Raw genomic sequence first — 15730 nt, 5'->3', positions numbered from 1 at the left:
AATTGGCCTCCCCCTACATTGGCCCTAAACTATGATACATACACGACTACACAATACATACATAGACATATGACTATGGTAGGGATTAGATTATGAGCCCCTCTGAGGGACGGTTAAGTGACAAGACCGTGTGTACTCTGTACAGCGCTGCGAAAGATGTCGGCACTATATAAATATTAAATAATAATATTTTTTTCCAGTCAGAGAAGCAGCAGGGCAGTGGCTTTGGAGTCAAGGAGTCATTTTAGGCTACCTGGAGTAGGAGTTGGTGGTATCATAAACTGATGAGTCGGATTATTTTTGTACCGACTCCACAGCCCTGGTAAGTATTAGACTAAGGAGTGGGAGTCGAGGAGTCGGAGCAATTTTGGGTACCTGGTGTTGGAGTCGGTGGTTTCATAAACAGAGGAGTCAGAATCAGATGATTTTTGTACCGACTCCACAGCCCTGTTGCAGAGTGCTGTATATCTCTTGCAAACTCTTCAAAGACCATTGTCCAGCCCCCGCGGTCACAATGAGCAAAATGCTGCTTTCTTGCCTGACTTTGACACCCTTTGCTTAGCAGACGTCATGCAGGTCTTGGACAGATGCAGTTATGAGATTGGAAAGTTTTGCTATGCTAGCTGAGCAGTTTCTGAACAAATAGCTGATAAAAGATGGAAGATATTCTTAGTTTGCATAACCTCACAGCTTTTCTGTCATTACAGAAGAATGTTACCAGGAAATGGTGAACATCAGTTACATCTTGTGTTAACGTTGCAACCCCAAAGCCACACACAGCCCTCAGCATTTCCTATGTGATGAAAGGTTTCTCCCTGACAGCCATAAGAGAATTCCCCTACATTACAACTGCCACCAGTGCAAACACAAAAAGCTTTCCTGGGATTAACTATCCTCATTGTACACATGCATAACTAAACACCACAAAATACCGTACATGCCCATCCTACTAAAGTACTGCGTCCTCTAAGGGAGAAGCATACAGCAGAGCTAGAAAATGTCCTACTACTTCTATTAGTTATAGCAATTCAGTGTGGCTTGCGCGAGATGATCTGACAGCCTGGTTCTCACACTGACATGTCTGCATTGCTGAAAAAGACAAGTTTTAAAAGGCCTTAAAAAAAGAAAATGAAGCCTGCCATCTAGATTTGCTTGTAGGAAGTATCAGCCACATGGGGGTACATTCACCTAGAGGAGTGGTTCCAGGCAATGATTGTTGACGTGTTTTGTTAGTTCCATAAGACCTCTTCCTCACAAACGTGCTCCTGTCCATGTAAGAAAGTGGCCACACTGCGCAGGCAGAATGAGGGCCAGCACAGTAGCATGAAGCCGCAATTGCGCGGAGGAAAATGCCATGTACGAGAGGCTATGTGCTGCTGCGTGAGCCATTCTTGCACAGTGCAGCTATGCTCGTGAACAGACGAGAGTGTGGCTGTAAGAACATATTTCACAAATTCTTGTTAACAATGTTCAGAAGGTCCCAGCACTGGATTGGGGGGGGGGGGGGGGGGGGGGTGGATGAGAGAGAGAGGATAGGGAAGCCTCCAGACTAAGTACTGTCTCTATTTTGTGCATTTTTTTTTTTAGTTCACAGGAATACTTTATGTTTTTTTGTTGACTCCATCAATGCATCAAGTGAGCCATTATAATAGGGCACTGAAATAGTCAGCTCTATTTATAAATGTAGCTTTTAACCATTTAATCTAATGGCTTTTGTAGTAGCCACATTGCCAAAGGGCCTGAGTACATGTGTGGGGGCTTCTGTGCATTTGCCAGGTGATCATTGAAGTGTTGCTGAACAATGCACCGAAGTGTGCAAGCGTGCTTAAAGAGAAACTCCGACCAAGAATTGAACTTTATCCCAATCAGTAGCTGATACCCCCTTTTACATGACAAATCTATTCCTTTTCACAGACAGACCATCAGGGGGCGCTGTATGGCTGATATTGTGGTGAAACCCCTCCCACAAGAAACTCTGAGTACCGAGGTACTTCTGGCAGTTTCCCTTCTGTGAACCTTGTTGCATTGTGGGAAATAGCTGTTTACAGCTGTTTCCAACTGCCAAAAACAGCAAGCAGCAGCTACATCACCTGCCAACAGTAAAAATGTCACCATGTAATAAATGTCAGAATGTAAATCAGAGATTTAAAAGATTTTACAATGGGCAAACACTGACAATCATTTATACATAATTATTGTAAACATGAAGCACTTTTTGTATTACATTCTTTTCAGTGGAGTTCCCCTTTAAGCCATTAGTTTGTATTTTCAGATTTGGCTGGATCTGAGGATTGGTTCACAGTACAATGCAAAACAAACATTTGTCTAGAAATGTAATGCTAACGGACTCTATGTCATTAAAAGGATCCATTATCCGTTGCTGTCGGCAGAATGCAAAATCCCGACCTCCACCTTTCCAGACAAGCAGATGAATTTTCCATAGAAGTCCATGCTGGACCACCGCAGCGGACACTGCACTGTCCTATAAGACTGGCCATTGGAGATTCAGCTCAAGTGTGACCCAACAAGAAGGAGTGGAGCGCTCCTGTGGTGTATTACCCTATTATTCACAATCAGCTAACGGGGATAAGCGGTCTTAAAAACTCCCATTATGTGGAGCTTCTCTGCTAGCATGACCGAGGAAGACGCTGTGGCATCAAAACGCGCCGTCAGACCAATAGCTCACGGAATTGTCTAGCAGACACATAATGGGCATTTTACAGATCGCTTATCCTGTTGGCCGCAGTGGATAAAGAGTAGGAAGGTTGCCTCTGATTGAGATAGACTCTAGCTTCATATATTCTTGTACATGCAATACTTTATGCATAATTGCGATTGTGAATAAAAGGTTAATGCCCCACTCCTTTATGTCATGTAAGCACAACAACTCATCCCTTGTTGTTAAAGCGGACCTGAACTTAGAACTTCTTCTTTGCTCTAATAGTAAAGCAACAGCATAATAACTTTGAAAGAAAAACATTTCTTTAATGCAGCTGATACAAATCCTGCAAAAAAATAAGTGTGTCTACTTACTGCTTTAATGGAAACAGACATAGGGTTAACATCTTGTGTTTACAAATTAGCTGCTCTGCCGAGGCAGCAAGCTGACATAGCTAAGAGATCAAATTACAGTTGTGATTAGTCACAGATGAGGGGGAATTAGACAGGCTAAATACATACAGGTTGCATTCTCTCTGTTTACCTTCTGTCCTATACAAGAGTTCAGGTCCACTTTAAGGAGTTGCTCCAGGAATTTCCCCAAACTATTGCATTTCATTCACAATTACCTCAATCAACATTACTTTAACACTTTAGTAGGGTACTGAATACAATGGCCTCAATTCAGTTGGAACTGTGTCTCCTGCTCCTTGTCACCTCCTTTCAACCAAAAAGATGGCTGCACCCATGCCAAAGATGGCAGCCCCCATGAATCACAAACATTTGCCTGTTCTTTTAAAACAGGGTGGGTAAAAAAAATTATATTACCTATCTATTCTAATTAACATAATTAATGTAACTTAATGACAGTATGTTTGTTTAGGCTGAAGTTCCCCTTTAACTCCTGTCTTTAATAACTCTTCTGAGCTGTTTTACAGTTATCACCATGGTGATATAATTGTGATAACTGTAAAACAGCTTAGAAGAGTTATTAAAGACAGGAGTTAAGGTTAGTGAATTGAGGCCATTGTTACGCTTGACTGAGAGAAAGGTACAGGTTTTCTACCATAAGCTCTACAATGTTTACATAAAAGAAACATTGTTTTTATAGTTCCCACACAGAAACAATCAAATCTGAATATTCTTGATTTCACTGAGAGAAAAGATTCAAAACCCTGTGCAAGCAAAAGAGCTTTATTACCCTGGCTTATAATATTAACTCGGTCAGAAAAGTATTTGTAAATCGAATTGCACTGTAAAGCTAACCAAAACTCACTCCAACCAAGAGTAAAGCTGTAGCCATCCTGACATTCTCCTGCTAGCTATTTACTAACATAAGAAAGTTCTGGGCCCTGTTATACAGAGGAGTTGGAAAGTTTCAGGATTGGCAGTTCAGGATTGACAGTAACTTCAGCCTCTGCATTGAGGCAAGAGGTTGAGAATACATGATTTCAGATGACATGATTTCAGATGAAAGATAGATTTTATAAAGAAAAATTATGCATTTAAAAAAACGATATATCCAAACTCTGGATGTCTTTTTAAAATAAAAGTATTTGTATATTCTCTTTTGAAGAAGGACAATCAACATACCTTTACTTCATCTCTGTATAAAGTCCCCTTCCTGAGGTATTCCCACTTCCTCCCTGCAAACTTGCTGTCAGTTTACAAACAGGAAGTGGTAATATACTGTGCAAGGGATGGAGATTCAGTGACAAAATAAAGGAATGTACTTAATCATGCTTGGGATTAGGCAATGATCATATTAGCCATTTGGACTAGGGTCTGTTTTGGAGCAGTTGGCTATAGTATAAATGTCTTGTATAGATCCTAGGTTCTCAGCATGTGTGCTTTTGATGGTTCCAAGGGGTACTCTGGCTTGATATACTTAACTAAGAATAACAAATTTAGAGTTTTAGAACATGATAAATCCTATTTAAACAACACCAAATTCGTGTTTAAACTAATTAAAAGCAATAGTAAATTCTTGGAAATTGTTTAGAACCAATCAACATGTACTACGATTAAATATACATTTGTCAAAGGGGCATGCGTGATAATGTTTACTATGCTAGGGGGTACTTGGTGAGTACAAGGTTTTAAAAGGGGTGCATACCAACAAAATGTTTAGAAACACTGGTGTAGATGACCTTGCTCAGATGAAAAATAATCAGGTAGGTTGAATTTGTTTTAGTTAATTGTTAGTGCACTCTACTGCTATGACAGCCTGCTTCTCTCCTTTCCACAGCACGTTATGCTGCCCCTCAGAGCTTACCATGCAAGTCTGTACTGATTTCAATGGGTGGGAAACACATTAGGCATCATATTGCCCTTTGCACAAATGATTTAAGCAATCTCCTCTTTTTATTTATTTTGCATTTATATAGCGCTTACATCATCCGCAGCACTTTTCCGCAGTATATATTAATGGCACTAACGACGGTATTCCTCAGAGGGTCTTACTATCTAAACCCTACTATAATCATCTGTCCATCATAGTCTAGGGCCATTATTGGAGGGATGCCAACTAAATTATCCGTATGGGGGTTTTTTGAATGTAGGAGTTCCTGGAGGAAACAGACAGTTCACAGGCCCAGATGTGAGTCAGGAATGCAAGGCGATATAGCTATACATTATGCCACTGTGCCAAAAATCGATTGGCTGTGATGGGCATCAACAAATACTTATCTGCAGAGTTTGTGCTGCAGCCTCCATGTTTGTCTATGTATAGCTGTACTAGGCACACTGTTACACCCACCTCCCTCCACACACACCCACGCATTACCATCACCTTAAAAAGCATTCATTCGCACTCATACAGAGAGCCCAGCACACCATAGTGAATCTTATGACACATAATCAGGTGCTTTTGCAGGAGATGCAGTGGAAAGTATAAGTAATACTTTTCAACATAACACAGTAGGCATTTTATCGACAAATCCTAACTTTTCCTATACGTGCCGCAACATACTCATACTAAGGAGGAGCTAAAATGATTATAGTGGTATATATGCTTGGAAAACAACCCCTGACAATAGCAGTCACAGTTTGTCGCACTTACCTGCTTCTGTGCAGCTGTTCCCATCTGAAGTTGGCAGAATTTAATAGCTTGCTCTAATGCAGCACCTTCATCCACCTGAAAGACATAAGCTGAAGTCATTACAGATTGCCATGTTACTACAGCAACAGCTTGAAAACTAATAGAACATAAAGAGCCCTATGAATTGTCAGGCACAAGCCTGCATTGCATTCTATTGTATAAGGCTCTGCTTATTGTTACCCATAGGTTGCCCAACTCGGTTAACGGGAATCTACGGTATGTAGCCATACAGCATTTGTGAATAAGATCAGTTTACCGATTAGGGCTGCTTATGCAACAAATCTCACAGGATACTCCCCCTTGGCCTGCCTGCCTATCCTGGAATGAGCCCCAGAAGCTGCTGGCAACTGATCTTCATCTGCTCACCTCTCCCTCATTTTAATAAAAAAACAAAAGGGGCATGTTTTAAAAGCCTATAAATTCTTGCTCTCTTCACACAGTATTGTGCCTGGCACTTTCCAGTGGCCATGCCTGTTCTATGTATATGGGAATGAGGGAGAGTGACAACTCCGCCATGCCCCCTCCCATAAAGCCATGCGGAAGCATGGCAGCCCAAACCATAAACACTCAATACCCCTCCCATAAGTTGTGGTGAGGTAATGGTGGCAGCCCAAGCCACAACGTCCTGTGAAGATCACAACAGGAATAAGGGTGAGTGGCATTTTGGACGCACCCAATAACATAAGGCAATGCTGGGTGCTGCAGGTATGTTATTATAAGTCAAAACCGGCCTTATCAGCCTGCCGACAGACTGTACACACAGGGAAACTGTCGACAAAACGGCCACTCCCCGGGCGGGTCTGACGACCCGTCGTTTGAATGAATCAGACGTGTGTACGCTCCTTAAAGCCGAATGAAACCCAGCATTTCTTCTTTGCTCTAATAGATTATTTACAGCATATTATATACAACCAGCATTTTTTTTTTCACTAGAACAGCATTCAAAGGGTTAAACACAGGCCTTAGAAGCTCCCCTGCAGGGAAAGCTGGACAACTCCTAAATAGAGATAATGTTATCTTGTGTTTAGTTGTAGCAAGTGAAAAATGTAAACAAAGCCTTCTCTGACACTGCAAACTCTCCTGAAGACAGTGAGACAATCAGAAAGCATCAGAAAGCATTTCTGCTTAAATTAGAAGATGAATAAAGCAGTTATGAATAAAATGCAAAGTCAGCTTTCAGAGCAAAAAAAAGTGTACTTTGGGAACATATAATTTCTAAATGAATAATAATACTTATGCACAAAAGCAAATATGATAACCGTATGGCATATAAAAAGTAGGAAAACATGTTTTTATTGAATATTATGTCAGGGTTTTATACCGCTTTAAATTGCAACAATAGACGATCACAGTCTGCTTAAACTAATACCACACAAATAATGAAATGTTTCCATGTTTTTATTGAACACACCATGTAAACATTCATGGTGCAGGTGGAAAAAGTATGTGAACCCCTAGACTAATGACATCTCCAAGAGCTAATTGGAGTGAGGTGTCTGCCAGCTGGAGTCCAATCAATGAGAGGATATTGGAGGTGTTGGTTACATCTGCCCTGCCCTATAAAAACACACACAAATTTTGGGTTTGCTTTTCCCAAGCAGCATTGCCTGATGTGAACGATGCCTCGCACAAAAGAGCTCTCAAAAGACCTACAATTAAGAATTGTTGACTTGCATGAAGCTGGAAAGGGTTATAAAAGTATCTCCAAAAGCCTTGCAGTTCATAAGTCCACGGTAAGACAAATTGTCTATATATGGAGAAAGTTCAGCACTGCTGCTACTCTCCCTGGGAGTGGCTGTCCTGTACAGATGACCGCAAGAGCACAGTGCAGAATGCTCAATGAAGTGAAGAAGAATCCTAGCGTGTCAGCTAAAGACTTACAAAAGTCACTGGTCTATGCCAACATCTATGTTAGCGAATCTACAATACGTAAAACACTACACAAGAATGGAGTTCATGGGAGGATACTACAGAGGAAGCCACTGCTGCCCCCCCCCCCCCTTTTCCCCCGCAAAAAAACATCACTGCATGTTTAAAGTTTGCAAAAGAGCACCTGGATGCTCCACAGCAGTACTGTCAAAATATTCTGTGGACAGATGAAACCAAAGTTGAGTTGATTGTAAAAAAACAAGGCGAGAGAAAAGTCGCCTTGTTTTTTCTGTGGAGAAAACGAGGCACACCACCATCAAAACTCCATCCCAACTGTGAAGTATGATGGTGGGGGCATAATGGTTTGAGGCTGCTTTGCTGTGTCAGGGCCTGGATGGATTGTGATCATCGAAGGAAAAATGAATTCCAAAGTTTATTAAGACATCTTGCATGAGAACTTAAGGCCATCCGTCCACCAGCTGAAGCTCAGCAGAAGATGGGTGTTGCAACAGGACAACAACCCAAAGCATATAAGTAAATCAACAACAGAATGGCTTAAGGCCCATATACAGCATCTCTATCGGGTTGAGGTCAGTACTCTGACTGGGCCTCCAGAAGGCATATTTTTTTCTGTTTAAAGACTCATACACACGTCGGATTTTTCCGAACGACGGGTCGTTTGAACGTCCCGTCGTTCAGTCCTCCGCACGCCAAATCAGGCGTGTGTACAGTCCGTCGTTCGGGTGATAAGACTGGACTTGAGCGATCAGCCTGGCGCATCGCTCAAAATCAGTCTTATCACCCAAACGACTGACTGTACACACGCCCAATTTGGCGTGCGGACGACTGAACGACGGGACGTTCAAATGACCCGTCGTTCGGAAAAATCCGACGTGTGTATGAGCCTTTAAACAGAAGAAAATACGCCTTCTGGAGGCCCACTCAGAGTACTGACCTCAACCCGATAGAGATGCTGTGGCATGACCTCAAGAAAGCAATTTACACCAGACTCCCAAGTATATTGCTGAACTGAAACAGTTCCGTAAAGAGGAATGGCCAAGAATTGTTTGAAATTATTGCTGCCAAAGGAGGTTCAACCAGTTATTAAATCCAAAGGTTCACATATCTTTTCCACCTGCACCATGAATGTTTACATGGTGAATTCAATAAAAACATGGACACATTTAATTATTTGTGTGGTATTAGTTTAAGCAGACTGTGATTGTCTATTGTTGTGACTTAGATGAAGGCCAGGTCACATCTTATTACCAATTTGTGCAGAAATTCCAAAGGATGTACATACTTTTTCTTGCTACTGTATGTGTATCACCACTTTACTTCTAACCTTGCTAACTCATTTTCTGCTTCTGGACTAATCTATTGACTAAACAGCAAACTTGGACATGCCCACCTGACTGTGTTAGGGATACTATGGAATAGCTGTGTTTTTAATACCTGCAAAGTATAGAGCTCTACTGAAGAGATTGCCTCTTTCTCAGCAATATTGGCGTTCACTTTAATACAAGTTGTACATGGCTCCATGTGACAAATGCTTTTGTACACCTACAATGCAGCTACATCAGGTGAGGCAGTGTCTCTGAGCAGAGCGATGCAAATGATGCTGAGGGACTCTCGAAAAACCACCGTATTATTAACCCAATGTCTTAATATACACAGCTATAAATAAACCTGTTACATTGATTGTACATAACAGCTGTGTAGTCTCCTCCACATTCAGGCAAATGGAATGATTCACATATATTCATTCAAAATGTATTAGATAACAAAAAGCTCTCTACTTTTGAGAGCTTTTCTGCAGAGCAAGAAGAGCCTTCCCAGCATGCACTAGAGACATCTGATTGGCTCCAAATGTCTGCTTTTAATTTAGAGTATAAGTAGTATCTGTTCACTGCAAAGTACAGGTATATATTCACTGAGTATATGATTTGTTCTTGGGTTATAGTATTAAAATAAACCTGACAGGGACTGCTATAAAAATACATGCAGGCTGTAATAGCTCTAATAAGAGTCGCATGACCAGATAAACAGTCACTAGAACTATTGAGGTCGCAGGGGCACAACCTTTACTTCAAAGAGCAGAAGCTGACAGATTAGTCATCTTCAGAAATGACATAATAAGCAAATATCTCCAAATATCTGGTAATTAGCTGATGATCCTAAATTACGAAGTACATCTGTATTAAATTCAATTTGGAGTTGATATCAGTGACCTGTATCACGAGCTAGGCTGCTGTATTCATTATTTTAGCTCACCTCCTCAAAGCTACAGCAAAGATATCTGTTTTTTCCCATATCTGGATAGCACAGCTGCTTACTACACATTAGGGAAAATCCAAGGGAAGAACTTTCATTCAAGTGTGAAATGGCCAGAAATGTTTTGATTAGGCATATTTCTTAATGAAGTCACCCTGCCAGGCTTTACATAGAAGGTACTCTTGAATTTTGCACTAGATGATGTAGTGCAAAATATCATGAATAGGAAACCCAGTCCTCTCATACTTCAGCAGCGCGATGCTGTTTCCAATGGTATTTCAGTGCTACCTGATCAATCACCTAACCCTAACCAACCCCCTTAATGCAAATATGCTTCCCAACACCTAACCCTAACTTCCCCCTCCAACGTCAAAGTGAACCTCCGGACTAAATATCTAATCAGCAGCACTGAAAAGGCTTGGTGTTTCTTTAACAGTTTTACAGCATCAGAACTTTGTTTTTCTTACCAGGGCTGTGGAGTCCTGAAAAGTTTTATACATACCTGGGGCTTACTCCAGCCCCCTTCAGGCTAATCCAGTCGCTGTCCTACTCCACCACTCCCACAGCCAGGAACATTCTGCACCTGCGGAATAGTGCTGCACAGGTGTAGTACGCTCCCGGCGGCGAAGTGTGTGCATGCGCACTACGCCCGACTGGCTTAAGTACCTGGACTCATAGCAGAAGATCCAGGTGGCAGAGGAGGACAGCGAGGGACTGATTAGCCTGAAGGGGGCTGGAGGAAGCCCCAGGTATGTATAAAACTTTAATTTCATCTGTCTCAGGTTTACTTTGTTACACAGTAGTACTATACAGTACATATGCACTCCCCAGAGAGCTGCAGGGAATCCACTGAGAATGCTGTGCACATTGAACACAGAGGTCTATCACGCATAAACCTGGTTCAGATTGTACCTGAAGAATGTGTAATAGGAAGATTCCCCTCATTCTCCTGCAGAGTACCTGCACATCACACAGTCACATTGCCTAGAGCCTGATCCATGTTCAGATTGTGCATGAAGAATGTGTAATAGAGGAAGAATCCCCTCATTCTCCTGCAGAGTACCTGCACATCACTCGTAAGGTGGCCACACACCATACAATTTTTTAAATATCTGTTCAATTTAAGAATTGCAATTAATTTTTCTAACTGATTGTAACATTTAAAAAATCTGACCAATGTACCACGCACCTATGTTCAATTTTTCCCCAATTATGATAAAACTGATTGGAAACTCTAAGAAAATTGCTAGGGTGTGAATATTGATAAATTGACAATCTAACACACACCATACAATCTTTAAAAAAATTGAAGAGAAATATCTGGTATTCCGGATCGATATAAATCGAAAAAAAACGGGAAATCCGATCGGATTTTTCAGTCGAATGAAAAAAAAGCTTTCGAATTTTTCGGGAGATACGATCGTTTTTATCGAATTGCAGTAAAATCGGATCATTTTATTGTATCGTGTGTGGCCACCTTTACATGTACCCACAGTCACATTGCCTAGGGCCTAATAGATGTTCTTTGTTCCTGTCTTCTACAAGTACTCTTACCAAGGACTAGTTTTATTCTATGACTAACAGTATTAGAGGCAGAAGATCAGCTGGCTAGCCAGGTAACTGGTATTGTTTAAAAGGGAATAAATATGGCAGCATCCCTATCCCTCTCACTTCAGTTGTATTTAAAATTCCTAAGCGTTGGCAGTTAAGAGATGCATTTCATGTTACATACTTTTAATCAACAAAATTGTAATATGCATATTAGAGGAGTCGGAGTCGAGGTCGATGGAATCCTAACTTGAGGAGTCGGAGTCGGGGGATTTTTGTACCGACTCCACAGCCCTGTTTCTTACCCAAGCCTCATTTTTAGCTGCACATGTTCTCCCTGCTGCTGTGCAAAGCAGGATGGGATTTCTGATGTCGTTGTTCTTCTTCTGCTGTTTTGGCTTTGAATTTGAGTTTTGAAGCCTAGCACGCGCAGCTGGGAGGAGGGGGTGATCAGGACACAGGATAGTTGGAACTGTGTCTCATGCTCCCTGTCACCTCCTTTCAACCAAAAAGATGGCTGCCCCCATGAAATCACAAACATTTGCCTGTTCTTTTAAAACAGGGTTGGTAAGAGAGTATATTACCTATCTATTTTAATTAACATAACTAATGTAACTTAATGATAGTATGTTTGTTTAGGCTGAAGTTCCCCTTTAACCCTTTCCTGATGCCGAGTCATAACCACTAAAACCCCATATCGAAACCTAAGCCCTTTCCCCCCTCTTAACACGATCCCTCCTAAATGTTGCCACACCCCAAATGATAAGCAGGGTCAGGTGTATATTTTTTTGTCCCTAGGCCACTTTTCTTGTGGCTCCCCTTCTACTCCATATGCAGAACCCTCTTCCATGGGTAACATCCATTTACAGCAACCATTCTCTCTCTCATATATATCCTAGGTAGCTTCTCCCTTCTTCCATGTGTTGCTCCTCAATTTGCAATCTACTTTTCCATATGCAACAACCTCTCTACTGTGTCCAAATGTCCCCTTTGTCAGCAGCCCCCAAGGCCTAAGCCTTTGTGTCCTTTCTAAAATCCTTCCCTGAAGATGAGCTTAATTGATATTTACCTTCTATCATCTTTGCCATTAAGCATCAAATCCAAAACACTAGGAACCAAAATCTTCAGGGCACCAGTATCAAGTGTTATAGTGTAGCAGCAACACCAGCATCAATTATGTCATAGCCAATAAACCCTCTACTTACCAGCTTTAGCTTGCTTATAGCCGAGCACTACTGTCTAAACCAATTGCACTGCAACACCTTGCTTCATTACAGAGAACCCAAATATTAATTCTGAGACAAGTTGGCCATTAATAGCTTCATTATTTTTAGACAGCTCCATTTGCTATGGTTAGTTTGTAAGATTAGCAGCGTGTTGCATCAGCGGTGGTTTGCGCAGGATGTGACGGTTTTGTAGAAATACACATACTATGGAAATGGTATAATGATTACCGTTGTAGCAAAACCACATGTACACAAGAATGACTACAGGATGCTGCATTATTCAGCCTAAAAGTGATGATTCAGAAGTGGCCTGGAGGGCTGAGTCACTCAGTGACTTCCTATGCCTTCCATGGGCTTCAGTGGTGAAGTGGTTTCTGGCTTTGCCCACACCTCTTAATTCACCGAGGTGCTTCCCCTGTTTCTCTTGCATTTGCATGACAAAATAATACAGCACAGGAAGTGGGCCTCTGCTTAGAAGATGTGGCAGCTGTACAGGCATTCGGAATTCAACAACACAGACTCACGAAGAAAGTCCCTGAGAGAAATGCGGCTGCTGCTTGTGTGAATCATTTGATTTCTGCTGTGTACAGTTTTGTTTTGTGTTTTCAGTATCTGCTGACAAAGGCTTGTTGTTTCTGTCACGAGACCCATTTACCCAGAAATGGATTAAAGGATTGATTGCTTTTCCAAATACGGCATTTAGGATTCCTCTGCACCGTATGCAGTACAGTGTGTTACAGCATGCTACATACAGTTTGCAAGGATCTGAAAAACTCCACAGACTTCCATATTATGATTCCCTCTAAACACAGCGCCGCTGTGTGATGTGGTAATGCATGGCAGCAAGCATTTTAGTAAGCAGCACATACCCATGAAAGTTTAGGAACAATGCGCACTAATGCATAAAGCATGCGTTACAGGGCATGGGTTTCTAATCACCCAGTTTCATTTCCAAAAACCCATAAACAAAAATGTATATTCTAAAGCATATAAAATGCATTCATTTTTTTGTATGTGAATAAGTTGCCAGAAATGTCTCAAGGTAACGTATATTTTCCCAAATGATATGCTATACAATAAAGAGGTTTTATCTACAGCAGCATGAAAACACTATTCCTATTCCAAAGCAGGAATCTGACATAGTCACATACATGCGGGCTTCCTTATAAGAAGACACCATGCTCTGCACCAACACAGCTTACTTTTCCAGGCAAAAGTTAAATGGGAAACAGCCTTAAACAAGATTTTTTTTTCTAAATATGAAACATCTGTATATACGAAATGTTTCCATGTAATAGCAGTCCACAGGTGGAGGTCTCCAAACAACACCAGCAGTTTTATGTAGAAAGCAGCTAATGCAATCAGGAAACAAAGACCGAGAGCCAAATCTGGTGTAGTATGTTTGACCAATATAGGAAAAAATGTAATTGAGAATATACTCACAAGTGTGGGTCACCACGCAGGCGACCACTGAAATAGCAGGTGGGGAGAATTATGACCTGACCCCACTCAGGTATAAAAAGTCGCTCTCTATAGAAAGAAAATGGGGATACACCCCTCCACCTAGGGTGGACAAGATATGAATAAAATTGGTGAAATAGAGGCGCCAAAACAGGATAAGATAAGTTAAAATCCGTTTAAAAGGAGGGGGTGGGTGGATCCACTACCCTCACAACAATGACCAGGCTAAATCCAAGCCGTGATTAATACAAACAAGATATTTATTGGTCTCCAAATATAGTGCAACGCGTTTCACGGGCACACATCCCGCTTCATCAGGCAATTTGAGGTAGGAGAACACAGTTCTAGGTCATTCAAGAGCTAGAGCGCCTCTGTAGGAACTGCTACATCCTCCTTTTAAACGGATTTTAACTTATCTTATCCTGTTTTGGCGCCTCTATTTCACCAATTTTATTCAATGCAATCAGATCATTCCTGTATGCTTGACTTTAGCGTAAAGTCTATGTGGAAAGAACACAGACATAGGGCTTGATTCATTAAGTGTCGGCAAATTTGCAGTGCTCAGATGGTGCATGCCAAGTTTACCGTCAGAAAGTAATCTGATTACCGCACATTGCGCAAATAATGCAACCCATCAGAGCTGGGACAAGGTCCTCCAGCACCCAAGGCTGAGACACCAAAGTGCGCCCCTCCATCCCTGCCACCTCAGCTGTCACACACTGACTGCTATTAGACTAAGAGGCGCCACAGGGTCCACAACCTCCCCAACACCTTAATATCTAGTTATCTGGCTTGCAGTCACTGCTATGTATCCCCTTTTCTTATTTCTTTCTGCTTCAAACACAATTAGGAATGACAGCTGAATGAATTCTGCGCCCCCTCCTACACTGCGCCCTGAGGCTGGAGCCTCTCCAGCCTATGCCTCGGCCCTGCAACCCATGGTACTTGGGTAAAGTGCATTACCCAAATAGTGTACGGATCATTACCACCACAAATACTACCGGTAATCGTGCAACATGTGCTACTTCCACCAGCTTTTGGTGAACCCCATAGATACAAACACAGACAAGCAGGACATAAACAATAGTAGTAGAGGGTATCATGTTAGGCACTGATGTAAGGAAAAAAAAAAAGTAGCATTAAATCATATTGGCTAGTCATAAACTGAGTACATTACAATACATACTAAGTTTTCAAGGTAGCTAAATTCTCTTTATCAGGTTTGGTGTGTTTGTATATGACACAGTAGGTTGTCAAGGAAATATATTATTGTACTTTACTCAGCCAATAAAAGGTATAATTTCACTATACATTGTACTACAGTAAAAATTAGGTAATAAAACTAGAATTACAAAATTATAAACCGTTCTAAACCAAGAACAGTTTCACTTTGAAATGTAAAGAATCTGGTCATCCCTTAATTTGAACCAGCATGGATGCAACATCAATTGGCTGCGACCCTGATGTTGGTGGTGGACATAATCATGTGACCAAATCTGTACAATTTGTCCTGTTAAAAGACATTTCTGGGAAATGGAAGTGACAATACAGCCCTTAAATGTAAAATCCCTGCATATGCCTCTAATGGGTTGAG

The 15730-nt window shown here is 41.4% G+C and overlaps 1 protein-coding gene across 1 annotated transcript in view; it reads right to left on the bottom strand.

The window, feature by feature from the left end:
- The window catches only part of CABIN1 (calcineurin binding protein 1), a 306607-nt gene that overhangs the window by 18638 nt on the left and 272239 nt on the right, over window positions 1-15730 (bottom strand). The window contains 1 exon segment of the mRNA XM_068238192.1: window positions 5720-5794. Within this exon segment, the coding sequence (XP_068094293.1) occupies window positions 5720-5794 (75 nt within the window).

Source organism: Hyperolius riggenbachi, chromosome 1 (genome assembly GCF_040937935.1).
Source record: "Hyperolius riggenbachi isolate aHypRig1 chromosome 1, aHypRig1.pri, whole genome shotgun sequence".
NCBI lineage: Eukaryota > Metazoa > Chordata > Amphibia > Anura > Hyperoliidae > Hyperolius > Hyperolius riggenbachi.
The sequence above is the reverse complement of the archived record's forward strand: the minus strand, read 5'-3'. Positions and strand labels throughout refer to the sequence as shown.